The following is a 27,542-nucleotide window of genomic DNA, read 5'->3' on the forward strand; positions in this document are numbered from 1 at the left end:
TACCTGGGGCCTTTTTTTTTTTTTTTAATAAAACGTTAAAATATCCCTGGACCCTCCTCGGTGAGGTGCTGTATATTGGCAATTCTTAAAATTGGTCCCTTCAGTCAGTCACTCAGTCACACTATACTCAGGCTGCACTCTACAGAATAGCATCTGCCAACAGATGATTATTGTTGCATTAAGTTTATAAATGAGACCAGTGAGAACAGTCTCAGCAGAGCCACAGTTTTTGGGGAACAGAAAAAGAGGCAATTACCTATATTTGGGAAGTGACACTGTGTAATAATGAGTAATGTAAGAACCTCATGTTCACAGGAAATAAAAGTCAACAGATATTACTTTTGAAATGATTAATAAGAAATATATACCGCACTTTCCTTGCATGACGTCGGGTAATGAGCCCAGTAATACTATTGTGTGACCGAGCTAATATCTCTCCTAAAGTGCTCCCTTATGGTTGTGAGTGCTTATGTTTCAGATGTGGCTTTCTGGTTATTATTCTGCTGGGGTCTGAGTTGCGTCAATGTGCTTCCTGGGTATTCTTTCTCCATCTGTGAGCATGGAGGAACCAAAGCTTAATTACTCATAACCCTAATAGACAATCCAGGAATGGCCCCCCTGGAGGGCCCCTCTCCAAAGTAATGAATCACTATAAAAAAACAATGAAAGGATTATTCATGTGTAATTGTGATCTTCTGTCTGTGCATTGCCGAGGATTTATATTCATTACTTTATGTCACATGACAAATTGGAGAGAATTAAAAACTTAGCGTGCTGGCTGCACACATGTAAGAATATATTTTACCTCGCCCAAGAGTGTCATTATGTACAAAATTCCAGGCCACATTCAGTGTAGTACTTAAACCATCAGGTGGTATATTTATAAGTAGATCAATTTTGATTATTAATTATATGGTAATTTTTTAAAGGAATAGTTCAATATTTTGTGAAATACCCTTTTTGTTCTTGTTGAGAGTTTAATAAGAATATAAATACCACTCTCATTTCTCTTCCCAAAATTTCAAGAGTCAGGAAGCCATTAGCTCAACATAGCATAAAGACTGTAAGCAATGGGAAACAGCTAGCCTGGCTCAACTCAAGACCAAACAAGACTAGGTCAAAACCTTGTATGTGGCTGACCGCATCAGGTCTATGTGCGCTTTTGTGGGTAATGTGTTACAAGGACTGTCGTTATGAGGCCGATGACAACGTGTTTGAAAGCAGGTGCGTGCTGCGGACGTAGGTGAGGACAGCGGACGAGCAGCGGACGTAGGTGAGGACAGCGGATGAGCAGCGGACGAGCAGCCCCACCTACTCCCCGAACAAAGTATCCAGAGCCATAAAGACAGAGTCGCGTCAGTGGAGGTCCAATATGCTCCACGATCAACCATTGCGATGTCACAACTCTCTCTCTATAAGGCTCTGAAAGTACCGTCACTCATTCAGTCACTCAGTCACTCAGATACAGGCCCATATACTCACAAGCTCTTTTAAACTTTTCTGATTAGTAATAACGTGATTGTTTAAGAAAACAAGTTAAAAAATAATATAATAATAATAAAAAATATTTTAAAGATAATTTAACTTTTGTTTGCTCTAACGTGTAACACTGGCTATTCGATTGAGTTGAAACCAAAAACATTTTAAAGTGTATTCCTCTGCCGTTTAAGAGTCGGCCATTTCGTTTGAATTGGCGTGCAATGCATCTCGGGATACAGTGGGCTGCAAAGGATGCGCCTGATGGATCCTTTGCGGCCGGGGAAACGGAGGGCGCATTTGTCGGCCGCATCTGAAGTAGCCTTCAGATTGAGACAGCCTTCGACGCGCTTCAGTGACGGAATCTGCCTTAAAATACGTCCTTCAAAGGCTGCAGCCCCTGGATTGGGACACAGCTTAGGTTCAGCACAAAGCTGTGGTTTTCTAATTTGTTTAACAGATATTGTACAAATGAAGCAAACTAGATATAATGAGTTAATTAGTCAGGCCTGGAGGCGTTAGTTGGAATATTTTAGTTAGCCCTTACCCAAAGCCAAGTCTTAATGCTAAGCTAAGCTAACCGTGTCCTGACTGCTTAAATGTAAGTATACAGACTAGTTCTTTTGTCTTCTCATCTTATTATTTTCGAGAAAGTGACTTAACTTTCTCAAAACGCTGTAGTATTCGTTAAAACAAAATATCAAACTGTGTTCATCATTGTATAATGAATATTTCATGTTTCAGACAGTTAAACAATCTATTTTAAGATGACATTTTAGGCTCTGGAACTATATCAAGAGATCAGTTGCTAATGAATCTAATCATTGCAGCCAAGGGTCAGTCCAAACAAATGAGGCATGTAGTTTAATTAATTAAACAGGAAAATATACAATGCTTCAACCACTGCCACTCTGTTTCCATTTTGTTCCTACAAGTCTCTGAATGATCTGAAGTCCACTGACTGTGCTGCACGCTGCCAGGACCGCATAAAGCTGCCATCCCAACAGGTGATAGATGCCTGAATAACTTTTGGGGCACTGGGAAGGAGCTCACAATCAATCAGGGAGTTTAGACTTTGCTCCAACCAAATTAAATCAACTCTATTTCAATTAAATCACAACTGCTTGGCACTTACACAAGTCCCACTGAGACTCTAACATCGACCACCGTCCAGATAGTCTGGGGGCAAAGGCTGGGTGGACAAACTTTAGACTTTTAAACAGGTTCAACACTGTAAGACACTAAACTGCACTGCCTGCAGGCGCATAATACGTGACCTGAAACCTAATTACAAGAGTAAAGGAAGTTTTATTCATATTTTAGTGCATTTCTAAAGCAATAAACATCACATATGCGTTTGCAGACAGGTATATATTAAAATAAACCTATGCAAACAACTGTGAGGATGTGTTCTAGCCATAAATCTAATGTACTATTTTAGGGAAGAAATCCATTTATCGTTCATCAGGGATGGAGCAGGGGACAAAGCAGAGTGTGTAGCAGAGAACTGATCTCAGCTCTGAGGGTTCTTGTCCAACACACACAAAAGTTGTACAGGTGAGATGGCACTAATGTGAAAGAACACATGAACAAGTCAAAATCAGTACCTACTGCCCTACTGACTAGGGACCCAAGAGGAAGTATCATCTTCTATCTTCTATCCTTCGAATTGTCCATGAATCTGTCATATCTTCTTCAATTTGTTCCTAATGATTTCAAATAATTGGTTTAAATTAGCGCTTTTTAAAAATACAAATGTATTCATGTCTTGAGGGACCACAGCCAAAGGAATCCAATTTGCGCAAAGTTGAAGTGTCCATGGACGACACACTGAATCCTAAGTTCAAGTAGGGTGACAGTCATGTTAAAGGAAATGGGAACATATTTCCTCAATTTTCAACACAATCTTCTTTAACACTACAAGCAAATTAAAAGAAGAAATGTGTTAGGGTTGTTTCAGTGACATTAGTTTATTCTCGGGGTCCCCAGGGATTCCTAACAGTATTCCATCTCTGTTAAATCTCCTGCGAGGATGAGGGTTCAAACCGTTAAAAGGCCTTGAAGCTGTGGGTGTTGCAACAAACGTGTGAAAAGTTCCAAAGTCTAATTCCAGCACATAAAAAATGTGACTTTTTGGGAATGATGTAACAAGAAATATGCTCTTGTATTTCATAGACCAGCATAGACCACTAGTGTACAATGTTGCATTGAGCCAGGTGATTTTGTCTGAGTATTCAGCATCTAAACCATTGTGCCAACACTGTGGTCCTAAGGGAATGAGAATGCAAAATGGTGTTATTATTCTGAACAGCTTTAAGGCATCAGTATGCTTCAAACACCATGATTGTCTAATTGTCTTACAGGGTATAAAATCCCCTGATTGCAAAGTATTGTCTTGCATCGAGCCAGGTGATTTGGCCAGAGCCTTGGCGTCAGCACCATTGTGCCAATGTTGGGGTCTGAACAAATCGGTTCTATTGTTCTGAAGAAGCCTGAAGGCCTCAGTATGCTTTATATAATAATAGTCAGATTGTCTTACAGCTTCAAAAATCCCCACATCGCAAAACTTTCCTACGTTGGAATTGGCAGGACTGTGTCTGGAACGCATCTTTGGCGTAATTGGTAGGGTTGAGAAAGTAGACAGGGCTTGGATTTCTCGCTCAAGCTCCCAGTTTTTCATTCCTCGCACAACTACATCTGCCCCATTGTGCAGCATCGTGATTCAGAATGAAGAGACTCCCCGCAAGATTCACTGTGTCAGGACAACGGAACACGTTAAAGCCGGAGAGTTCTTGGAGAGAGACTTGGGAATCAGTTGGATGCAGCAAAGGGAGAGGCTCTGATGGCAGGCGTTTCGCCAAGCCTTTAAGAGTGGCCATTTGGAATGGGTGCCAACACTCTCACCTTTAGACTTTGTCAGAGAACAAGTCGTACTACTGAGTTTGTTTCAAGCATACTGAACTCCACTACCTCCACTCGAGCTTCACTCAAGCACTCCTTCACCTTCCACGTAAGTTGCTGCTTCTCTTTCTCTGAAACCTTTTACACCCTGGTGTTGTTCTCTCTCACTCCTCGCTCTGTCTCGCCACTCTATTTCCTCATTTCCCTTTTGCTGCATCTCCTTTCTGTTTTGCTTATGCTTCCACATGACAAGGCCACCATCGGGCGGGATTGCATGCAGACCTGGGAGCAGGTAGCGCTCAGGTTGTGTGAAGCTCCAAGCAGCAATTACAGCTTGAATCAGAGTGACAGGTAGCCTCGAGCTGCTCTGGTGGATCTTTGCTCTTCTTTTTCTCTCTGCCTTTCCTAAGCTGAGCACAAGAGCAGCCATATGCAGCTCTTTTGCCTTCTACTAGAGGGTTATTTTATATAAATCGAGTTTTTCCATCTGTCTTTCCTTCCTTTTTCCTTTCTTTCGGCCTCCCTGCTGCTTCAGGCTTAGCAGGTTGGCCTGCACTGCAGATACGGAAAGGATCAACATTGCAAGCTTCTCAACAGATGGCTGTAAGGACTTATGTTAGATGATGTCCCCTTCAGCATGAAAGCAGCTCAGCCAAGAGAGCCGCAGTCACTGTCCAGCAGATTCAAGTGGTGACCACAGTTGTTGGAGGCAGGTCAAAGCGACTGTTTAGGGACATACTTCATGTTTGTCCATGATAGTTCCTGGCAGCTGCGCTCAAGTGTTCAGTCTGTTGAGTCACCATGGGGACTCGAATTCCGCCTGTGTCCACTGTCGAGCAGATGTCCGAGCTCAGGAGGAGTACAAGTGGCAAAGCACATGATTCAGAGGAAGACTGCACATGTTCACACGTCTAACTACATTCTGACTTGGGCACAGAAGAGGAGAGATAAGAAACAGGACGGGGGAATCAAGTGTTAAAAGAAATTCGTTTTTAAATGCAGAAAAAGGGAGCGATTCTGATGTCCTGATGCAATAAGTCAGGACAATGGTGATTGGTAATAGTAAAAATGGTCAATTTTACACTACATGTCACCCTTTCACACACTGATGACAAACTATGTAAAGTGCCAATCTCCAACTAACTACATTCATACACCAATGGCTATGCCTTCAGGAGCAATTTGGGGTTCAGGGCCTCGCCCAAGGATGCTTCGACATGCAGTCAGGGATCGAACCGCCAACTATCAGAATGGAGGATGACCAATTCTACCACTGAGGCCACAACCTCCCAAGGGGTGGAGATGGACAGCTGAATCAGGTATTATCAGTCAGTATAACGGCCCTACTCTACCACATGGTTGGTTGAGTAGGCCATTAATATCCAATGGTTAGATGGAACGACCCATATTTACATTATGGGGGCGATGCCTAGTGGCTGTAGTAATTATTATTGATGCATGGAGGATCACAGGTTAGTATGAAGAGCCAGAGAAGTCTCATTAGGAGCCGGTCGGGGTGGACGTATAGGTCAAACAAACCGAGGCCTGTCACCCAGTAGACTTGGTTTGTGCCCCCAGACAACTTGTGTCATCAAAAGTCAAATTATTTATGTTCTTAATGTATTTATATAATGTTACAATGTTGAATGTCCAGACTAAATGTGGGTGAAGTTTCAAATCTGTAGGTAAAAGTATGTTGGAGTAATCCCCAGACTTCTCAGCTCAGTCTGCAGGCTGCTGTGAACGCCAGGATTCTGCACTTTGTGACATCACAAAGTCCTTCGGAGAGCTGACCAATCAGAAGAAAGTGGGCTTGTAGGGGTGGGGTTTCTTAAATGGACAGAGCTGACTGAGTTGTTTCAGGCAGAGGATGTATGAGGACCTGCACAGAGCACCAGTGTGAGAAAAATGATGAGTTTTTTTAACTGTAAATTATGCTAAGCTACAGAGTGAAATATGAAGCTTGAAATTAGCATAATACGCCCCCAATAGCAATGTTGAGTTTGTGTTATGTACTGTAATTTGTGTATTTGTTGATGGGTTTTATGTATGACATTAGGCATTGCACGTTTGCTTAGTTTACATGCTGCATTATTGTCCCTGTATCGTCCTCTACTGCCTTATTCAATAGTTTCATTATTTTAACAGAAGCAATGAGCTTTTATCAAAGTGTTTTTGGAGCCTAAACCCAATGACACTGAAAGCGTTTACTATATAACAAATTTCCAGTATCATTCTGCTCCATGCTTTGGGGTTTGCTACAGACGTCGTTTCGGATGTGTTGATGTTAGATGAATATGAACCTTCTGGCCTTCTGACAGGTGCAGCGGCCCTGTATGAAGCTTTCTAATGGTTGCTGTTACATTAAATAATGGGCCACTTAAAGTTTAAAAGAGTGAGGGAATAAGTGCCATGTCGGACTGACTGTCGTGGGAAATTCAGGACACTCAAGTGAAATTCTCTCTTTTTCTAACAACTCCCTGTCAGGCAATTTGAAGCGAGTATCTGTAGCTTCTTGACCCCTGCAGCATTGGCTGTTATTTCTGGAGCTGGATGAGTTGCATGGATCCCAAACACTCCTCTCTCTACTAATTCAATTTTGAAAAGAGCCAGTGATTGAATCCTGTCCCGCCTCGCGACAGCTGAAGCCCAAGAGAAACCGCAGTGACAAATACATTCACGGGGAATCACAGAAATTGCGTTCTGTAAGATGTTCGACGCGGGGTTGTCACTCAGAATTATCTCTTACTTTGGTGAGGAACACAGTGGAGGGATTTCCGCACAAATACAAATTAAAAGTATAAAAAGGGAAGAGACATTGGCAGGGAGAAAGAGAGAGCGAAGAATTCCAGAGCTGCTTCCAAAGCCGCTGCCACTCGGGTTTTAATCTTTAAAGCAACTGTACACATGCACCACCAGAGAGAAAATGAGATCATTAATAGGGATGGCGGGGAAATAGATTTGTGCATTTATTATGTGAGGAAACAACATAAATAAACAAGCACTGGCCAAAGCAGATAAGCAGGCTGCCATAAAGCTGCTCTCGGCCAGTTGGGCCACTAATCTGTGCGTTGTGGCCTACAGAGACATCAGTGTAGACCGTGTGAAGAAGAAAGCATCTTAAAAAGGCACTAATAACGATGCACATTTATAATTACATGTATATACATATGGAAAAGCATGCAAAGCATTCGTTATGGACTTCATGTGTGCACGAAAACACGCATTCCCACCAGGGAAACTTGCACATCAATGACTTATAAATGCATTTATAATGACATCCTAGCCTGACCACCAGACTTTGTCACATCCCGCTGCCAGCGTTTCATCTTTCTAAATAAAGACCCCTCCAAATGGACTCCTTCTCAGCTCGTTTTGGGCATTAAAACCTCCAGGATGCGGAGTTAATGGGATTGCTCCTGTTTTGCCTCTGGCTGCGGACTGCATGGACGCCGGAGGGGCCGCGAGTTGATGCCGAGAACCGACTTAGCGGAGACCAAGCCAATTTTTACTTTGTTGCTTCTCCAGCATCGGCTAAGACATCCAATTCCATCAGGCCTTTTGCTGCCGGGGCGGCTGATAGAAATGGGCCCTAAGTCCTGTAGCCGGGCCAGCTTATTCCCTTATCTTCTAATGGCTCTGATAGCGGATTGGAGGGAATGGTGTCAGAATAACTGCTGTATAACCCGCTGCCAAAGAGCCTGATTAATCTCACTGAGGAACAAGAGGAACACGCTACGGCTATTACAGATGCTCTCAGACGCTAATATCATTTACATATTTGCTAGAAGAGCAACAACTGGAGGATTTATTACCCAATAACATAACTGTCAACAACACAAAAACACCCTTCTGGGGACTGTTACGCACCCGTTTGACCCAACCTGAGGTCACAATGTATTCAACTCACCGGGGGCTTTGTAGAAGCCGATGTCTTCCTCTGTTAGAGGCAGCAGGTAGACTTCACCTTCCTTCCACAGCAGGGGGTACTCCTGCCCCCCGGAGAACTTTCCCACCCAGCCGTCCTGATCTGGAGGAAAATAAAGGAGGAGCATGAATCACTGCTATCCTCCTCTGCATCACAGACAGTGTCAGAACACACTGTATATGGTAAATATAAGCGTTCAGATAGAAATGAATTGCTTGAATTCCTTTAGGAGATGTGTTCAGATAATTTTTCGTTTTATTTTATCTGGGATCAAAAGAAAAACAAACTGTATCCATCGGCCTTGAGACCTCAACACGTTAAGAAAACAGAAGAAAACACTTAGAAAAAAACAATTCAGAAACACTGCACTGACAAAAATGAACCCAGTGATGGTGACCAGGCTGGATGGCTGATGGATAGTAAAGGGTCGCGGGGGGGCTGGAGTCAATCCCAGCTATCATTGTGCGAGAGGCGGGGTACAACCTGGACTGGTCGTCAGTCACAGGGCTGACACACAGGCTGTGTTTGAAATGCCTAAACTAGCAGTACGTACTGATTCGACCAAAATGTAGTATGCAGTATGCAAAGAAAAGCTAAATTTACAGTATGCCAAAAATACTCGGATGTCGTACTGATTCGAGAAAAAATCTCCACTATGCATCGGACCAGTCTACCTCGCCTACTGTACCCCACAATGCAAAGTGCTGGAACGTCACAACGGCACTTGAACTTCACACCAGGTGCCATCCCGGGCGGCTGCCTGCTAGAGTTGCTCCTCTTGTTGTGTTTGAATTCCTTTACTGTTTTTAATTTTCTTCTTTATGTCAGTAGTTTGTTAACTTGATGATGCCCTGCATTTTGCATTAACCCATACACTTTATATTTTCACTTATATTTGAGTTGTTTTTGCATTTCTCTAATTTGTACTGAGCTATCTGGCACTATAATTATTTCCTACGGGATTAATAAAGCTCTGTCTTATCTTATCTCATCCTATCTGAAATAGAGGACGGCAGCAGTATTCCTGCGGTTCAAGAGGAATATAAATGTAAGCACCACTTTTAACTTGTTTTAATCTTATGTAAGGAGAATAGTTCACAATTGTGACAGGCTACAGCCCATCTGTAACAAACGTATAACCGCATACTATTAATAACAAAGCCATAACGACAGCAAATCTATCTATGTATCTATTATCTATCTATCTATTTTCTTTCTTTCTTTTGCCTTTCGAGCAGAGGAGGGCGCTATAGCTAAAGAAGCAGCTTTTTGCTATTGGAGGGCTATTGTTTACTTCCGCTTTCCTGGCACCTGGCATAGCGTGCTGTAAAATAAATTTGAACAGCTCCGTACTACATACTACCGCTGAACGCAGTAAGCAGTAAGCAGTATGTAGTAAATAGTATGTAGTATGCAGTATGTATTATATAGTATGTAGTTTGCAGTATATAGCATGTAGTATGTAGTATGTAGTCTACAGTATGTAGTATGTAGTATATAGCATGTAGTATGTAATAAATAGTATGTAGTATGTAGTATATAGCATGTAGTATGTAGTATACAGTATGTAGTATGCAGTATGTAGTATATAGCATGTAGTATGTAAAATACAGTATGTAGTATGCAGTATGTAGTATACAGTATGTAGTATATAGCATGTAGTATGTAATATACAGTATGTAGTATACAGTATGTAGTATATAGCATGTAGTATGTAGTATGCAGTATGTAGTATATAGTATGTAGTTTGTAGTATTTAGCATGTAGTATGTAATATACAGTATGTAGTATGTAGTATATAGCATGTAGTATGTAATATATAGTATGTAGTATATAGTATGTAGTATGTAATATACAGTATGTAGTATGTAATATATAGTATGTAGTATATAGCATGTAGTATGTAATATATAGTATGTAGTATGTAGTATACAGTATGTAGTATATAGCATGTAGTATGTAGTATACAGTATTAGTATGTAGTATACAGTATGTAGTATGCAATTTCGAACACAGCCACAGAGACAACCTTTCACGTTCACACTCACACACACGGGCAATTTAGAGTCACCAATGAACCTAACGAGCATGTCTTTGGACTGTGGGGGGAAGCCGGAGTACCCAGAGGGAACATGCAAACTCCACACAGAAAGGCCCACTATCCGAAACCTGGATTCGAACCGGAAACCTTCTTGATTTTTATTTCTGAATCTGTTTTCCAGTTTTATTTTATGTCTTTGCAGAGTTTTTCTCCAAAATCTGAACATGTACTTTCAAATTGAAGAAGAAGATTCCATAATTGGCTCTTGTTTTGTTTATTTGCATTCCTTTTTTAAACTTGCATTATGTTTCATTTGCTGTCCCTGGCTGCATGTCAAAAGGATTCCTAAAAATAGCACCAAACAACACCTCCAATAAAGTTGATATATGCACAGAAACAGCCATATGCAGAAGAAAGCGCCGTAAATAACAGCACCATAATGACATGGCCGTTAAATCCAGGCAGAACAAAGTACACATTGTTGGTCTTGTTAATTTTAGCTGGGTAATAACAAAGCAACACTGACAAGGGACTCTCATTAAAGGCTTGTTTGCTTCAGCGATACCTTCAATGAAATCAGAGGTGATGTTGACAGCAGTGTAGTGACTGGACGAGGAGCAGGCCAGCGAGTGTCCGAAGCAGAAACACGGTTGGCAGCCGGCCAGGTTTGCTTGTTGGAGGTTGAAAAAGCCTGGTTTGCACCTGCAGAAACACACACATTCACACACACTCAAGCATAAATAGTTATTAACATGCAGACATGCCTTATTGCAGGTATTTATCACAACATTTCTGTAGTGTTACTCTTGCTTCTTTCTCTCCCTGCAGCAGTCAGAGTGCTGGTCTGCAGTGTTTAGACAGAAGGCACCAAATGCAGCTGCAGAGACCCGGAGCGCTGACCTGCAGACGCTAGCCGGCATATGGGTGGGACAGGAACACAGCTAAAAATCAGCCCCTACACTAGTCACATTACACAGGAGAGAGGCCCGATCAATGAGCCGTGAAATCAGGGGAAAAAAAGTCAACAAAGAGGAGAGAGGGAGCGCAGAATTATTCAATAGTTTGAGACCTGGGGGCTGTGTGTATTGCTGATGTCACAGTGAGTTTATCAGTTATATCCCACAGGAGCGAGATAGAAACAGACGGGAAGAAGCAGACACCTGGCTGCCGGCATGTTGTAACAGTCGTCAATGTCCGAGTCGTCAAAATGATGGATAGGGACGAATTTAGTTTTTTGTCGAATTATTCTTAAATCTTATTCTGTAAACAATTACTTTGTTAAAAATGCCATATAAATAAAGGTTATTGACTTCTTCTGATTCATAATGTTCTGACCTGTCTTTGCTTGGTGCAATGCACTGTAAAACAGTAGGCAAGTTCTTCACTTCATCCTACGCCCTTTTCAAACAGAGGTGAGTCATTAATGGAGTCTATAGAAAGTATGCTGTAATTGATATTTGATTTGTTTGCCTATATATTTCATGTTGCTATTTTTTGACATTTGAAATAAATAAATAAAATAGAATTATATTATTATATATAATCACACACCTGTCGCAGCTCTGGCCCTCCACATTCGTCTTACAGTGACATCGTCCGTCCAGAGGAGAGCAGTCGCCCACACTCCCTCGGGGGTTGCACTCGCACGGCCTGCAGACAACAAGTGACGTGAAGAGGAAAGATTTAATCCAAATTTCCTCACGACTCATTCTTGTAACAAATAATCAACACTAACATGCTTGATTTAGCTCACATCTATCACAAAAACTAATAACCATCTGTGAACAACCTTGATAAAAGCAAAGAGGTTTGAGGATCAGCTGCGTCTTGGATCGTGTCAGAACTTGTTTGATCACCTTCATTGATTGATTACTTTGGTTTGGAAGTGTAACACAAAATCTAGTTTTTAATGAGGAGCTATTAGAAATAATTCAATTATCTCAAGTCGAGCAGTCTCCACTTGTTTCTGCTCCAGTGGTCTGTGTAATTCACACCTCATCTCAACAGCCGGATTTCACTGCATGAATGAGGGAAAACAGTGTGTGTGTGTCATGAATACATGCGTCTATTAGAATAATTTTGGTCTAGGAGAACAACGCTAGCTAAACTAAGTAAATGCTAATATTATAGTACAATTGTTCAATAAATCTTCCTTCATCTTGAGTCTCACTTTAAATCTGCATTAATTTTTGGCCAGTTTTGGGGCAGAGGGAAAAAAACTGTAAAACTGACTTGTCATCACATCTTAAGTAACCGCTAACACGTTAGCTTAAATTCCCCTTAGCATTCACCAGACACAGAGCAACAGTGACATTCTTTCGGAGTTGTGACTTTTTGCCACCTGGTAAAGGTACGTCAAATATTTACGACAGTTTAAGGTCTTGTTTGGTCTCCTCCAGCAACAATGTGAAAAAGATCCGGCTTTTTATTGTGTTTGGCAGCTAAATACTCCAAACTGTTCACTAGCTAACAGCTAACTTTGCTGTTTGGTGCTATGTTTTTCTGTAGCTTTTAGCTAACAACAGATGCCTGTTACTGCTGGAAACCATGTTGATAAGAGTCATAACACTTAACGTTGACAAAAGACCTTAGAGAAGCATGCCCGACGTTGTGGGCACTTTTTCTAATTGTCCAACTGAACGGAAGGAGAAGCGGGCCCTCTGTCATGTCTATGATTCAGTGGTTGCCTTAACAACAGTAGAAAAAAAAGATGCAGCGAGCTGCTCTTTTTTTTAATCGTAGGCTTCAACTAAAAAGGCAGTGCGGCGCACCTTGTGTTTTACAGCCTGCAAAACGTGAGGCGCGCCGCACTGCCTTTTTTGTCTGATCGGGCCCTTAGCTAGTCAAATTATAGCAGCGCAATAAGCTAAAACATTAGATGATATAAAACATAGAAGTAGCAAATGTGACATCACAAATTGGTTGGTAAACCCTGTCTTTGGAAGCCTTGAAGTTTGGCATTTCGGCTGACGCCATCTTGTGTTTTTTTGGAACTAGAAGTAACCATATTTGGACAATAGGTGGATACACATTGTTACGTCAAACACGGTGGTAGCGACCTCACAATCACAGGTAGCCATGCCCCCTAAACCCTGCTTATCCTGGATTTTACTCTAAATGGGACCATGAGTTACAAAATGAACATCATACTGTACACAAGAAGACTTGGACCTAGCAGTTAAGATCATAAACCCAAAGGAACATGTTTACTGAGGCTACATATCAGCTGAGAAGAAGGGTCATTTTCCCATCTGATTTCATGTAATCAGAGACGCCCCCTGCTGACCATAACACAAGATGCTGTTTTAAAGCACTTCTGCATTGGCTTCGCTTTTCAAACCAGAAGCTACATCCACTTTTAATATAAACTCTGTGGCTAGAACTGACTCTGTTTTCCTGTTTAACAGTTCATTCACAGCGTCCACAGTAAGTTGCTACAAATAACATAACACCAGACAGTCATTGATATGCGATTCAACACCATCACAACTTAGCATTCCCTCTGCAGGTAGAGGGGGTCAGGGAGAGTTAGGATGGACTCCTTATGAATATAAATACTACGACATACTTCTCACACACACACACACACACGCAGCGTCACATACATTTTCACGCTGGCTCATACGTATGCGTACTCTGTAATAGAGCTCTCAGGTCAGAGAAAGTTGGACGGTGCTTTTCATCATCAAAATGTATGCAGCGGGTCAGTGCATCTTGAACAAAGGACACATAAAAACACCCAGACTGAGCGTGAGCAGCCAAAACCTCAGAGGTAAATCTGATTCATATGTTAGGAATGAAAGTAACTCTGTTGTCAATTAAATTACAACCTGCTGAACTCATTCTTGTAGCATATCGCAACAATCAGAGTGTGATTATAGAAAAGCAATATTTAATAAGCTGTATTTTGTTCTTATTTTGGCTTCTTTGATGAATAGAGAACAATTTTAATCAGCCATTGATTTGGCCATTGTGAGATCATTTTTCTAATCAGCGATTAGTTTGTCTGCAACAAACAATATCCCTTTAAAAAATGGAAACATTTATTGACTGCAACCTAAATAATTCCATGTTATAAATGAAGGGAAACAATGGAATTAGCTTGTGTGACAATGTTGAATTATGGATGAAAAAGTCTAAAATAGCAGTAAAAGGAGATTATGCATGTTTAGGCCACTAAGACCAGATTAACATGGGATAATGTAGACTACACCAAACTTCCCTGACTAGGTATGGAGCATTATTTATTAAGAAGGGGAAGTTTCTCGTTGGGTTTGGCTGCAGATAAAGCCTAAAGTCTGAAGTTTCTGAACACAGCGAGGCTGGATCTGACCACCATTGTAACAGATGGAGGAGGCTGCATGGTCTCTGGCTTGGGTCTGAAGGGTCTTCATATTCCAGTTCCTCCTTGTCAGGACAGCTGGCTTACAAACCCAAACATGTGCAGCAGGAGGGAATCCATGGGAATGGTTTGGAAAAGTTGTGTTTACTGAAACACCAATAGGAAACAGACCAGTAGTGTAGAGCAGTGGTTGGATTTTCCACATCAATCACACGTTAATAACCTCTATTTAAAAGTTGCAGTAGTGCCAATTTGCTAGATGCAAAATCAAAGTATGTGTTTTCATTTATCATTTTATTCTAACCTTCCATAGAAGGAAAAGTTTCATTAATGCAATTATTTGGGATTTTGTTCTTACACTTGGGGGCAGCAGAAACAAGCTGTAAACACAACACTGAGGCTTATATCTCATTATACAACTGATGTGTCTAAATTGTTTGCAGAGTTGCTTATTTTGACATTTAACCCAAAAAGAAGGTTAGAATCATGGACCGTGGAACTGGTAGGGCCCAGGCCGGACCCACTTATAAAACATTGCAGCAAACGATATGTCACCCTATTTAACAGAGATGTGGACTTGAGACTTGGTGACTTGGACTTGACAAAAAATAAATGACTTGAGACTCAACTTTGACTTGCAAGTTAATGACTTGAGACTTGACTTGAGGCGTGATGACTCTGATGACTTGTGTGTGTTCATAAGTTTGAATGTTAGCTGGGAAATATAAAATGATCAAATACAATGTTGTCACAAACTGGGAGTCATGATTGGACGACTCAAAAAGCTCCCCCGTATGTGAGTGTCATGATCGGATGACTGGCTGTCAGTCAAACTCCTCGCTATGGCAACACGCAACATCAAAGCCCCCAAAGAGAAGCCTCATCAGTCGTACTCGTTACTACTCAATACTGTCTCAGACCAGACCATCATCATGGCTGCGTCTGTGCCGAGATAATACAGATACAATTCATTGTCATACTTTTTGAACAGGTTATATAAATTGGCCAGTAATATCATTATTAGACGGGCTGCTAACACCTTGTCTTGTCTCTTTATAAAGACCGGATACTACAGGTAGGAGTGCTGGGTCTTGGGTGGAAAAAAAGTGACTTGACTCAGGACTTGACTTGTCTTAACTAAGGACTCAACTTGACTTGACTTAACCTGTGACTTGACTTTACTTGCCCCAGAAAAAATGACCAAATGACTTGAGAGTTACTTGGGACTTGAACAAAGATGACTTGGTCAAAACACTGCTATTTAAAACCAACTAACTGTAAATAACTTAGTACCTGTGTGCTTCTCTTTTCTCACATTCATCATGAGCTGTACGTTTTACAAAGTCGCCAAAATAACACAACTTGCGTTTTGATTTTTTTCAACCGCATTCTCGTTTCCACAGCAGCAGGTGACCCGCGTGCGTGAAGGAGGCTCGTAGTTAAAGATGCTGATCGACAACTGCACTTTGATCTTTTAAAACAGAATCAGAAGGTGTACATTTAACAGAAGATGTCGCACCTCCAGGTTTGGGAAAGACAGAGAGTCAGGGGCAAACGTCCAGTAAAAGCTGTTCTTTTTGACGGATTAAAAAACACATGATAGAATTAGTCACCAAATACACTTGAAGGGGAGGCGGTGGGCCCTACTAATTCTAAAGGCGTTCTGCGGCCCATTATTAGAATACTTCAGCTCTGTTATGTCTCCATCAACTCTTGAGGGAAGTATTTTGCTCTTTCTTGAATAAATAGTTGTCGTATTTGAAAAGCAAACTGCTAATTATGCTTTTTTGTCTGTGTGTGCCAAAAACAGAGCTTCTGGTGAGGGTATTAACCACTTAGGATAATTAATATCAGCACTTCTAAAAAATGAGGGGGCACCACCTGCTTTATCAACATCAGAAGAAGTAACTTCTCCAGTCAGTGACCTCTGTGTTCTGTGTTCTGCTTTAAAGAAAACACAAAGACAAGTTGTTGCAGATAAATGAGGACATTTATTTTTGCTCAGTGCCTACTAATAATTTTGTAAATGAGAAATTATGAAGTATAATAACTGGAATAAATGAAAAGAGAAGAAATCCACTAATGTATGAATAAATGATCTGAACTGAAGACATGAGACTGACTAAGAAAACAGCAGCTCAGTCATGCTAGCTGACATGCTGAAAGATTGGACAGCCTAACTAACCTTAAAGTTAGTACAGGGAATATGGTTCACTTAAAAATGCATGAACATTTTTAATCACATCTGCGGTCTTATTCAAAACAACCCAGCGTGAGAGAAAAGGGCTTGTGTGGTATTACGAAACTTAACTACTAACTTTATTACGCTGATTTACTTCAGCATCAATAACATATCATTTTACACACCAAGCTTACAAAGTTGTTTTTTCCTTTGAGTTCTTTGTGTATGCGACAGAAGGAGTTGTCTTCTTCGTCTAAAATAATCTAAAGAGTCTTTTGAGGTTTTCTTGTAGTCTCATTTTTTATGTCTTCTTCAGAGGTGAAACTCGCGAAGATTTGGACGTTCCTGGAGATTTGTGGAGTTTGTCACAAACCAGGTCTGTTCACGCTTCACTGAAAACAATACATATGGAGTGATCAGTACAGCCCAATCCCAAGCTCTAGCCTCAAACCTAAGCACTGAACCCTCATGGGCTTGAGATGGTACATGAATAAGGTATAGGACTCACTATTGTGACATCACACGTTGCCTGGAAACAAGATGTGCCATCAAATAATAAGCAAAAAAGCTGGCCTTCAGTATGTAATGGTGTTTCTTACATTACAGGATTTATGTACATTTTAGCAAACTTTCAAACTTTAGCAAACTATCAAAGGTCTGAAAAGACATGAATGTAAATCCTGTGTGAATATTTGACAGAAAAACACAAACATCTCTAAAAAAGTGTGATAACAACCCAGAACAGTGATTAAAGTGGTAATCTTGAAGATGTCAGTTTCGTTCGCTTTGGCGGCACCTAGTGGCGATAAACTGTAACTGCGGGAGCACACTTCCCAGATATGGTAAATGGTAAATGGACTGTACTTATATAGCACTTTTCTAGTCTTTGCGACCACTCAAAGCTGCTTTTACACTACATGTCACATTCATCCATTCACACACTCATTCACACACTCACGGCAGAGGCTGCTACGTAACGTGCCCAACTGTCACTCACTTATCACATTCATACCCGTCGGCTATGCCACCCGGAGCGATTTGGGGTTCAGTGTCTTGCCCAAGGACACTTCGACATGTAGCTTGAACCTCTGACCTTCCAATTGAAATCGAACCACAGCTAATATCCAGCCAGTGTTGCATGTGTGACGTCCACGGTTGGCTCCGGTTGTAACTCTTGATTTTCCTCGCTTTCCTTTTTAGACTGTTTGCTTCATCTGAGCGTCGAGTTTGTTTCTTTTTCTTTGGATTTTCACTTATTGTTGAAGTTGTATCTGTAGTCATCCATCTTTTCTTTGTTTGTTCAGCCATAGTAGATTACTGTTTACTCGCAACACTTGCAGAGACCAGAAAAGCAGCCGCTTAGCTCCGCCTACCCTCTCTGGCAGACCAACCAAAGCTGGGTGATGGAAAACGTGTTACTAACTGGGCACTGCTTGTGATTTTTTTCCACTAAAGTCGCCACAGACACCCAGTCTGTAATATCGCAAAGCAAAAGCTTTCATCAGTGGACCGTAGGCTCAATCACCATTGTGTTATCTCATTCGACAATAGATAGTGACTTAACAGACATTTATTTACATGAAAATCTTCACTTAGAGATAAACTTATCTAACGATCGTTATGTCACCAAGTTCGCAGGTCATTGATTCATCGTTAATAAAAATATCGATAAGAGCAGCAGCTTTAATTGTGTAGTTTTACACTCAAGTATACACATTATGAAACCAGAATGATTGATCAGATTGTGATAAAAATCAACACCTTCCGGCCTCGGCAGATAAGAGGAATACAGTGGACATCCATTCCAACAAGGAGAAGAAAATATTGATTAAACAATTCAGCAAATGTATGTGAATAAAAGATAACAAGCAACAATTATTTAAGAGATCAAAATAACCCTAATATGACCTCTGTGGAGTTTGATTTTAATAATTTGTTACACTTTTGATTTTTCATGTTACCTTATGAAATATAAAGTGCTCTGGGTTAGCTTGCCTGTTGGAATGATTGTTAGCAGTTTGATATTGCATTTGGCACAACCTGGTGCCCGCTGATAAGAAGGTCACTAATTCACAGCGGTGTCTCATGGAGGAATGAGAATCCTCTTGTTTACGGCTGCTTTGTAGTTTGATAAATTCACGCTTGGGGAAGTCAGATGGCATAACTGCAAAACAGGGATGATACACTAAGTTTCCTTAACTTGTATATTTCTTTTAACCCTTTTTTGTACCATTTCTTTCTGCAGTATTGGCTTTGTTTTTAGGGCTCTAGCATCTGTGCATCTGTGCTCATGATTATGCGCGCTGCTCACCTGCAGCCACTGGGGCCAAGCGAGTGAAAGCCAGCCTGGCATGTGTCACACTTCTCTCCTGTCACGCCAGCTCGACATGCGCACCTTCCTTCGACATCACACTGCAGACTCACCGAACCTGGAAAGGGACAGAAGACAAATCATGCAGGGGAAGAAGAATGTGAAGTGCACACAGAGAGGAGAGGAAGGGAAACAGGGATGAGTATCTTTCAGAGGAAGAGGGCGGGATAACTTCAGAATCTATAGTGGTTATTGGAATGGATCCATATGTCATTAATAATTTGTTACAACAGGGATAACTGAATATCTGTTATTGAACTCCTGCTCAGGATCCCCGGAGATGAACGAGGAAGAGCGGGATGCACTGGGACCTTGCAAGCACACTGTAGCCGACATGCTGCAGCTTTAGTTAATGGAGAAAAAAGAGCAGCCGGGGCTTTGTGGACATGATAGAAAAGGGAGCCTGATGGAGTCCGCTATAACCTTTTATCAATATAATGGACTCCAAGAGCTCTGCGCAATCAGTTTACACTGTTCAGGAAACTGGTAGGAAAAGATGTTTTTGTTCCTTTCCCCCTCTGGTTGTCTCTCTCCTTACGCTGATGATGGTGTAATTAAGAGCCCCCAAACATCTAATGTCCCTCCGACTAAAATTAGACGGTGCTTAATGACCGCTGAGCATCTTCATTGATAACATTCAGTGAGTCGACTGGATCAATTTACAACGGCAGGGCTGAGTAAAGGCATGGATTCCTTTTAATGGTCTTTTGGGAAGCTGAGGCGAGGATATATCTGATGAGATGTGCAAGACATGAGGCGAACAAGATTGTATGAATTATGAATCAGAGAAGATTTGACTCTTATGGGAGGTTTGGCAGATAAATAGAAGATGGGTGAGTTAATATTAATATCACGTTATTAATAATTTAAACAAATTTGGCCGTAAAATGTGCAACATTTAATTTTATGAGTTCTTTTTTTCTCAGTTAATCTGGCTTTGGGTGTGTTGTTGTGCCAATACAACTTTCCAAATTAACCATAATTAAATTTCTCATGCCAAAGAAAACAAACGTGAGTAATGATATTAACAAGGATTATAATTAGTGTTTTTAAGCTTTTATCAAAGCAATTAAGAGGGTTGCATCTGCCGTTTACCGTTAATGTTGCAGTTGCAGGGCAGGCAGGGCTCCTCAGCAGATCTCCTGTAGTGGTTCTCTCTGCAGCGCTCACAATGGGGCCCGTCAGTGTTGTCTCTGCAGCTCACACAGCGCCCCCCACTGCCGGTGCTGCGGTACTGCTCCATGTCGAACGCGCATTCGTCTGACCTGCCGTTGCAGTTACACCCTGCGAGAGAAGGAAAGAGCAAAAGGTCATGTGAGGAGAGACGTGCAAAACGAGGAGAGAGAGCCACGGGGGAGAAGAGAAAGGAAGAAGAGGCAGCGAGGTAAAAACGGAAGACAGGAATAGATGGAGGAAGGAGACAGAGGAGGGTTTATATGTGTGAGAGATTATGTGTTCTGGGATTGGATCATAATTTAGAGGCTCGTTGCTAATCTCATTTCACAGAGGCCTAATGAGGAGCCAATCGGCTGTCAGGGGGCACTTAGATAACAGTAATTCATGTTTATACAAGAGCAAATTACTCGACTGATAACACACCATCACAGCTCTCATACCCCTCACATCAAATCCCTCCTCAGTTTACCAGTTACCCTAAGGGGGGATTTAGGTGAAATTGCCCATTTTATTTTGAAACAAGCTCTCCGTTGCCCTGGCAATAACCATTTAATTACTCCTTCCTGTTAATAAGGAGTCTCAGCGATGCTCACTTTATTTCAAAGATAATAAATGATCACCTGTTGCGCTAAACCTAACACTGGATAAACTTTTGGATGGGTGGAAAACTTTAAATTAAGATTTAATGAAGAGTTCTATATTCCATCTGGCTCTATCCAATTCTACTTTCATCAATTATTTTTAGGATTGAGGGTTCGCAGTCTTAGAAAAGCCCACATCCTGTAGCCAAGACTTAATCCTCTCATATATGTAATAAACAATTTAATTCCAGACTTGTAATCGGTGGATATCAAGAAAGGCTAAACCTGTGTTATTTATCTTTTTTTTGGCTACATGGTCACAGCGCTACAAGCTAAACACACCGTTGACTTTTTACGAGCTCATAGTTGATATTGCTAACATGTTAGCAAAGATTTGACTTGTTACAGGCAAAGGCAAATTTCCATTAAGATTTTCTATTCTATTTTATTCTACATTAGCATTCACTTCACTTGACAAAAATTCAATACTCACTGTCCCTATAAGTTAGCTATTTGGTCTTGCAACTTCTGAAGTAATAACTAGCTCTTTAGCTGCTTAATAATCCACTGTGATCACCAATATTGGCAACTTTTTTCCAATGAATGTAGCTAGCACTGGCTCCAAAAGTCACTAGAAGTCGCCAGATGATGTCATGTGCTAATTTGCATAATGGTGACGTAATCGCGTAGACATTTGCATAACGCCCGTTGCCCTGACTGCCTGCGCAGTTCTGCTGTGCACGGAACAAGAGGAGAGAGCAGCTCGGAGCTGTTGGCAGAGGAGCCATGAACTGCGATTACTCTGAGCAGGATACATGGTAATAAATAACAATATAATATATTTTACAGGTCTGAAAATGTCGCTAAATCTGTCGCTAGACGCTTTTTAGAAAATAAGTCGCCACAAGGGTCTAAAAATGTGTTATATCTAGCCAGAAAGTCATTGAGTTGGCAACACTGGTCACTAGCTAGCCGCTAACTTGTTTGGTGCTAGAGCAGTGTGTGGCTGAGCTAACGTGTAACAGTAATGTGATATCTTTGTTTCAGTAACAAGTAATGCTAAGAATTACACTTTCAGATAATTTTACAACTGCTAATCCCACGTATGCGCATTAAACGACAGAGTGACTTAGCGATTTTTGGCGCTAGCTTGTTTAGCCCCCTGTCTTAGAAGCTACGTATCGATACTGTCTCAGTGTTCCCTGGACCGACTGTTCAGGAACTTGCTGAACACTGTGTACACTGGGTTTATTAAAGGTTTTAGTCCTGAAAATAGCCGCATAGCCGCAAATTTAGCTTAAAGCCACCTTTAACAGCAGTGAAAGTGGCCATTAAATCAAAGCTTTATGTTGCTAGGAAGAGGTGAAGGGTAGCAGAGTCAGGTGATTACTGTGTTTTGTCACTATGCGCTACTACTTTTATATCACACTTGGGAATTTGACAATTGTTCATTAAAAAAGATTGTTTCTAGCCGCTTTAGGCATCCATTTTGACATAATGAAGAAAATAAACAGCATAAAAAAGTTGCCTTTTCATTGCTGGAAGTAGCCCTTTGAACACAACATGCATCTTCTGACAAATGCTGAGTTGTCACATCTGCAGTGCCTCTGCCCACGGGGCAACATATTGTGACAAATACTGACACAGCACACAGGAAGTCACAGCAGCATGACTCAGCTGGGATTGGCACTGGTGGGCAACTAGAGCGCAAATAAAACCAGTCGGCTCGACTTGTCAGCTCGCATGCTCTCTATCTTTGTGGTGCCAGCTAGCGGTGCTGCCACTGCTGGTCAGGCTAAAGCTGATAGCCAGGTAGCAGAACTGTCGACAGCAGCCTGAGCCTCTGATGTGTTTTATTTAGTGAGACAAAGTCATGTTGACTCTTGACTTCTTTTTTGTTTAAACCTTTTGTTTCAACTCAGTTTTCTGCCTCGAAAAATAAGTTTTTTTTAATGTTATAATCTACATAAACAGCCTTTGATGTGGATGCCATATTGGCCCTGTCTCCTCTTGAATTAAAGACATCATTCCATTAATCCCATTATAATAAGCATGTTAAATGCTGCAGCATGTTTTCCATCTAGATAAAGGAGTGAACAATGATTGTAGCAGAACGTTCTTGGTGTACGTGGGATGAAGATTGCTACAAGCAGTGTTCACATACAGTGTGGCAGAAACAGAGCAAATCATTTAAGCTGTCTTTCACCAGGTTTAACACAAAGACCTCTACACGGCTGGGCACAAATTGTGGTTGGCCTTCTTGACCACATTTAGATACGCCCGCTCACAACCTCGTCTACATAAAAAGGAGGCAGTTTTAATGACATTTGCCAAGTCAGAATATGTGAGCGCATTGGCAAAGTGTTCACTGGCGGATCTACATGTTTTTCCAACAATGGCAGTTCTTGCAGTACAATAACCGCTTCTAGCAACCAAACTCTGACTGAAGATGGTTAAAATGAAAAAAAGTGAGTTGGAGCGAAACAAAAGATCATCTTACTGACACACAGATCTTTCTAAAAGTGCCTTTGGAAAGTTGGCACCTATTCCTCTCAACAAACTCTCAAGGAATCATTCATTTTCTTGTGTTCGAACTGATAGAACTTGGAGCGACTGTAAATCTTTCTACGCCGTTTAGAGTAGGCTTAGTACTCTCTGAGAGCAAAAGGGATATTGATTGACACAATGTACGTTGATTGATCCAGAGACTATTTTAGTTTGATTGGTCACGCGCCTCAGCCAGTGATGTTTGAGCAACCCCATCTTTAAAAACCTTCAATTGAAGCCTTAAAATATGGACTCCCTCCAGTGAAAACCAAGTGTTTAACCTTATAAACAACTCAATGTGGTGTTTTTAATGTGAACAACACGTTTTCAGATTGGCAGGTTTGAGATGTCACAAACCTAAGCAGCCAATCCCATTAATGGACGGGGTGACGCTATGCATATTATTATGTGCAACCTATGGCGACCACTGCGGCGATGCACGAGCCAGCTGTAACCGTCATCGTAATTTTTGCGAACTCACTGCTGACTACTAACGTTAACGTTACTACTACTAATTACTACATTTCAAGCTAGCTAAGTTTGAAGAAGTTGCCACTAAACGATGGCAGAGACGTGTTTTGTTCTCGTCACAGAGCGGGCGGTTGTAAATTTGCATAGTGGGCAGGGATTATGCAGATTCGGGAACTTTTAATGAGCGAGAAGGAGGAGATGCCTTTACAGGGTAATTAAACGTATTTTGAAGAAAAAACATATCAGACTCAATTTATTATTTCAAGCAGAGCATGCAGTCTTACAGCATGACTTGAGGTGGTCTTTAAAGACAGACAAAATGGTCCCACAATGAAGTTGCAATCTCCTTTCCAACTCTGTTATTGCCATGGAACCTGTAACACAAAACTAATAAGTATTTCAGACCACGGTGACCTACTTTTTGTTGTTGCTATACCAACTGCCGGCTAGCTAACATCGCTTCAGCATTTGTAATTGGTAAAGGGAATGGGGGGAAAAAAGTTTCTCTCTGGGAGACTCCAGAACTGTTTTGTTCAAATACACCTGTTTTTGTCTCAAGACATTATGCGGGTAGCAATAACCTCTCCTAATAATGTGATAGGTACATGTAACATAACTCAAAGAGGGCTAAGTTGGTGTTTAAGGGGAAAAACTGTGACAGCAGAAGTTCAAGAATTTGTTGTATTGTATCTTATATACGATTTGCACGATTACAGTTGTGATTAAGTCAGAAAAGCCACGATTGGCCCCTGTCCTGCACTGACTTCTCCACAGACTCTGTGAAACTTTACTGTAGGTGAATTTCTTCATTACAGAAAAACTTCTTTGGGAAAAAGGGACGCATCAGTGCCCTCAGTGACTCTGAGCCTGGGCACTAACTTCTCTTGAGAGGTCGGTCCTGCAGCATTTCAGACTCCTGCTGGGGGCTTCCAAGGACTCTTTAATTTGCATATCATGCCCATATAGGCGTGGACGCTGTCCTCATATTGCTCCTTGGGGCTTCGACTCATAGGGATTAGGCTGGACACGTAGTGACAGCCATGTTCCTCTATTTCCCCAGTGCAACTTTTAACAGCACAGGGCCTTCCAACGAGGAATACGCTCTTACTGCAGTATGGTTTAGCTGTATTATGCAAATTGATATGCAATGTTTTAATCTAAAGTTGAATTCGAAGCTATTTGTCGTATCATTCTTTAGATAATCAGTCAGCATAAATTGGGGCGAGTAAGAAAGAGATTGCTCCTGCAAATACTTCTGAATTACACCTAATGACACAATTTCATAAAAAGAAAGGACAGAATAAAGTCGTGAAAAGATTAAATAACAACAACTTTATGGTAGCATCATTGGTATTAAATAAAATTGTGATTGAAAAAGAACCTGGAATTCTAGTTATAGTTATTATAGTAAAATACGTCTGTTACAAACAAGCCAAACCAACTTTTCCTCACTGAATTATGAAATTTAGCGCTCTGTGCATCACCCTGCTCTCAGCTGCAAGGCATGGTTTTTGGAAGCCTCACCTCACCCTCTTTTGCAGTGACGCAATCCAACATCTTATTGTCTTCTGCCCTTTATATGAATATTTTTTTTGTGCTGTTGCAGAATGCATTTCAGAGGTGGACCACCATCCCTGCAGGCACAGTAATTTCTCATTTTTACATCTAATTTGCTGGACGAATGAGATGTCGGACTAGCCAAGAGAGGAGAGCAGCAGCAGTGATAAGAAACCAGCAGTCTATGAGGGATCATTCTGCTTATATCTGTTCGACCTCTAGTGTACTGTTACAAACAAATCAGACCTCTACCTAACCTCATCATGATTCCACCTGTTTCCTTTGTGTTTCAGTTAAGATGTTCATTTTTATAAAGCAGCAAGATCAAACAAAGTGTCCATCAACATTTTTTACCACACAAGAGGAGTGCTCATGTCTCTTCACTGTGAAATTCACATCATTTTATGATTTTTAAGCTACTAGCTACTACTGATCATCATGTGCCAAAATATATATATATATATATATATATATATAATGACAGTATGCATTGATACAAACAAAAGCAGATAACTAGCTGAAAATTCATAAAGAGTTGGGCGTCGGTTTAGCTCAGCGGTTAAATCGGCGGCAGTGGCTACAGCCCTCGATGCGGTTCGACTCCCACCCTGGGCCCCCTGCCATGCGTCATCCCCCATTCACTCCTCCCGTTTCCAACACTATCCAGTGTGCTCTCTATAAATAAAGGCATGAATGTCCCAAAAATAGCCGTCTTCCTATACTGTTGGAGTACTAATTAGTTTTCTTCCCAAGGAATTGGATGAAAAGATCAATAATATTTTAATCACACTACACTACATATGATGCTAGAGCCAAGGGATGGTTATCTTAGCATAGCGTTAAGAAGCAGAAGGAAAGAGCTAGCCTGGAACTGAGTGCCCCCACCTAGCATAACCAACCACAGAACAAGTTATTTTAATTTAAGTTTGTCTTCAGATTAAACAAAGTAAAATTAACTGTGTTAATAATTAACCGTTTATGTTGTCTTCGGTCATATTTTAGCACTGATAAAATATGGAATCCCTCTGTATGTTTGCATTCTGCCATTACTAGCTAACAGTAATGTTAGCTAGTTAGTGAACATTAATGTTAGCTAGGAACTATTACTGTTAGCTAGCTAAAGTTACCGTTAGCAAGGAATATATGCCTTTCTTACAGTAATGTGTAACATTATCGAACGGTAGTGTTAGCTTTATGCTAAGCTAGCTAGCTGCTGGCAGTAGCTTAATTTTCATAGTACAGACACAAGAGTCGTATTGGTTTTCTCCACTTCCCCTAAACAATCAGTCTGACTTTGTGGTAAATGTGCTTTTTTGCATTTTAAAGATGTTAGTTGAGAATGTTTGACAGAGTTTTAATTGTATGAAAATCAGCTCTGCAGAATGAGCAGAACAAAAAGCTTTTCTAACTTTCGTAGTAAAAGTTTCACTTCTGAGACTTAACGAGATGAAAAGGTGTGAAACGTGTGTTGAGTTTCTTAATTGGTTGTAGAAAACTCTCTAAGTTCACAGCACCTGAGAAAGCTATACACAACAGTTTTGTCATATTGTGAAGTATTACATGAGTAGCTCCTTTTGTTTAATTCTCAGGGAGTATCAGGGTCATTCACTCTGTTTCATAATTATGACAACTGTAGTTAGGAGCCATGTGTTAAAAGTTTTAACACCTGGCTGCGTGGCTTCAGAGAAATCATCTTAATCTTCAGTATAAAAAGCTAAAACGCACTTTCTGTTCTGACTTCTTGTGGTCAGTTGAGTTCATACAAACGTCACCACATGCAAATTGTATTCCAGTTCATGTGGACGCGGCCATGTGACAGCTGAGGCGGAAAGGACTCAGCAGGAAATGAAGTGGAATGGTGTCGGCAAGTGCCAATTTACATTTCGAGAGGCAAACAGCAGATTTCACGTCTGTGACACACTGCTCAAATACATAATTAGGAGGAAACACAATGTTGATTGGACTGAAG

At 41.0% G+C, this 27,542-nt stretch overlaps 1 protein-coding gene across 1 annotated transcript in view; it reads right to left on the reverse strand.

Annotated features, from left to right (window-relative positions):
• The window catches only part of lamc3 (laminin, gamma 3), a 153,360-nt gene that overhangs the window by 69,246 nt on the left and 56,572 nt on the right, over positions 1–27,542 (reverse strand). The window contains exons 5-9 of the mRNA XM_069673623.1: positions 20,337–20,525; positions 19,182–19,299; positions 11,898–11,996; positions 10,912–11,048; positions 8,288–8,407 (exon numbers count right to left, since the gene is read on the reverse strand). Coding sequence (XP_069529724.1) covers positions 8,288–8,407; positions 10,912–11,048; positions 11,898–11,996; positions 19,182–19,299; positions 20,337–20,525 — 663 coding nt within the window. The remainder of the gene's footprint in view (positions 1–8,287; positions 8,408–10,911; positions 11,049–11,897; positions 11,997–19,181; positions 19,300–20,336; positions 20,526–27,542) is intronic.

The sequence above is a fragment of the Semicossyphus pulcher genome, unplaced genomic scaffold (assembly GCF_022749685.1).
Source record: "Semicossyphus pulcher isolate SPU_LCO1_2020_fin unplaced genomic scaffold, fSemPul1.0.p SCAF_22, whole genome shotgun sequence".
NCBI classification, from domain to species: Eukaryota; Metazoa; Chordata; class Actinopteri; order Labriformes; family Labridae; genus Semicossyphus; species Semicossyphus pulcher.